Source organism: Morus notabilis, unplaced genomic scaffold (assembly GCF_000414095.1).
Source record: "Morus notabilis unplaced genomic scaffold, ASM41409v2 Scaffold333, whole genome shotgun sequence".
NCBI lineage: Eukaryota > Viridiplantae > Streptophyta > Magnoliopsida > Rosales > Moraceae > Morus > Morus notabilis.
The window spans coordinates 231,102-232,339 of record NW_010363630.1 but is presented as its reverse complement, the minus strand read 5'-3'; the positions used below and the strand labels follow the sequence as shown (position 1 = coordinate 232,339).

General features: G+C 41.7%; 1 protein-coding gene across 1 annotated transcript in view; it reads right to left on the bottom strand.

Annotated features, from left to right (window-relative positions):
- Positions 1–882: 882 nt before the first annotated feature.
- Positions 883–1,238, bottom strand: part of LOC112092793 — a 4,423-nt gene continuing 4,067 nt past the window's right edge. The window contains exons 2-3 of the mRNA XM_024169823.1: positions 1,149–1,203; positions 883–1,054 (exon numbers count right to left, since the gene is read on the bottom strand). Coding sequence (XP_024025591.1) covers positions 883–1,054; positions 1,149–1,203 — 227 coding nt within the window. The remainder of the gene's footprint in view (positions 1,055–1,148; positions 1,204–1,238) is intronic.

Genomic DNA, 1,238 nt, shown 5'->3' with positions numbered 1-1,238 from the left:
CAAATGGGAGGCACGCCGGGTTTCATTGGTTGAGGTTAGACAGATAGACGACCTCATGCACAGTGGCGAGGTAAGGGTTTAAATACAATATTTTTATAGGTGTAAATTTTACAAAATAGGCATATTTGTTTTTTTTTACAATATGTTTCCACCTAAATAATCATTGAATGTATGTTCTTTTAATATACAGGGAATGGCCGTACCAATTCTTTATCCCACTGAGGAGGAAATGAATAGTATGTGCATGAGGTTGTATATGCCTTATGCCGAAGAAGATGATCCTGAGATTGACCAGCTTGCATCATTTTTGGACTCTGGTGCAAGAATGGTCCATGTCCCGCAATCGAAGCCTCCGAAACAATTGGCTCGTCGACAACTACTTCCCCAACAACAACAACAACTTCCCCAACAACAACAACAACAACAACAGCAGCAGCAACAGCAACAGCAACAGCAACAGCAACAACAACAACAACAGCAACAACAACAACAACAGTCGAGCAAGCAAGATGGTATGTCTATTGATCACATAGTTGACATACTCTATCACAGGATGGTAGAGTACAATAGTAGACATTTTGATGCCATCAACAAGAGGCTAGACTCGCTAGAAGTATCTGTTAGAGAAATTAAGGACAATATAGCATGTCTAGCGAAACAACAATTATAGCCAAAGCCAGTGCCTGAGGAAGAACTTGACCCAGAGGTTCAGCTTGAGCCTGAGGCAGAACTTAAGCCTCAGGTTCAGCTTGAGGCAGAACTTAACCCACAGGCCCAGCCAGAGCCTGAGGATCAGCTTGAGCAACAGGTTCATTCAGAGCCAGAGTCTGAATCGAATAATGAAAAGTGACTTAAGAGGCCCAGCAAGTATATTGAGTCGCCTTACACAGATCCCCTACGTAACGTGAAGAAGAAGATGTGGACCTTTAACGATGCAGTCGAGGCCTTCAACAAGTGGTTCGCTGATTCTAGTACGGACTCTGAGCTGATTGAGTGCGGTTTTGGAGATTGGAGGAAGGACTTCTTCCAGATCATCTTGAAGCCAGGTGAATGGCTGTTCAATGATGTAAGTAATCACAACATATTTACTGAATTTATAGTCTTATTTTTTATACCATTATCATTATACTGAATTAATTTTTTATTACTTATAGCAAATTGACGAGGCATGGGGTCTTCTATCGATTAGAAGGTCAAGGGCACCTGAAGGGCAGTTCAATAACAATGTTGTCATCCTA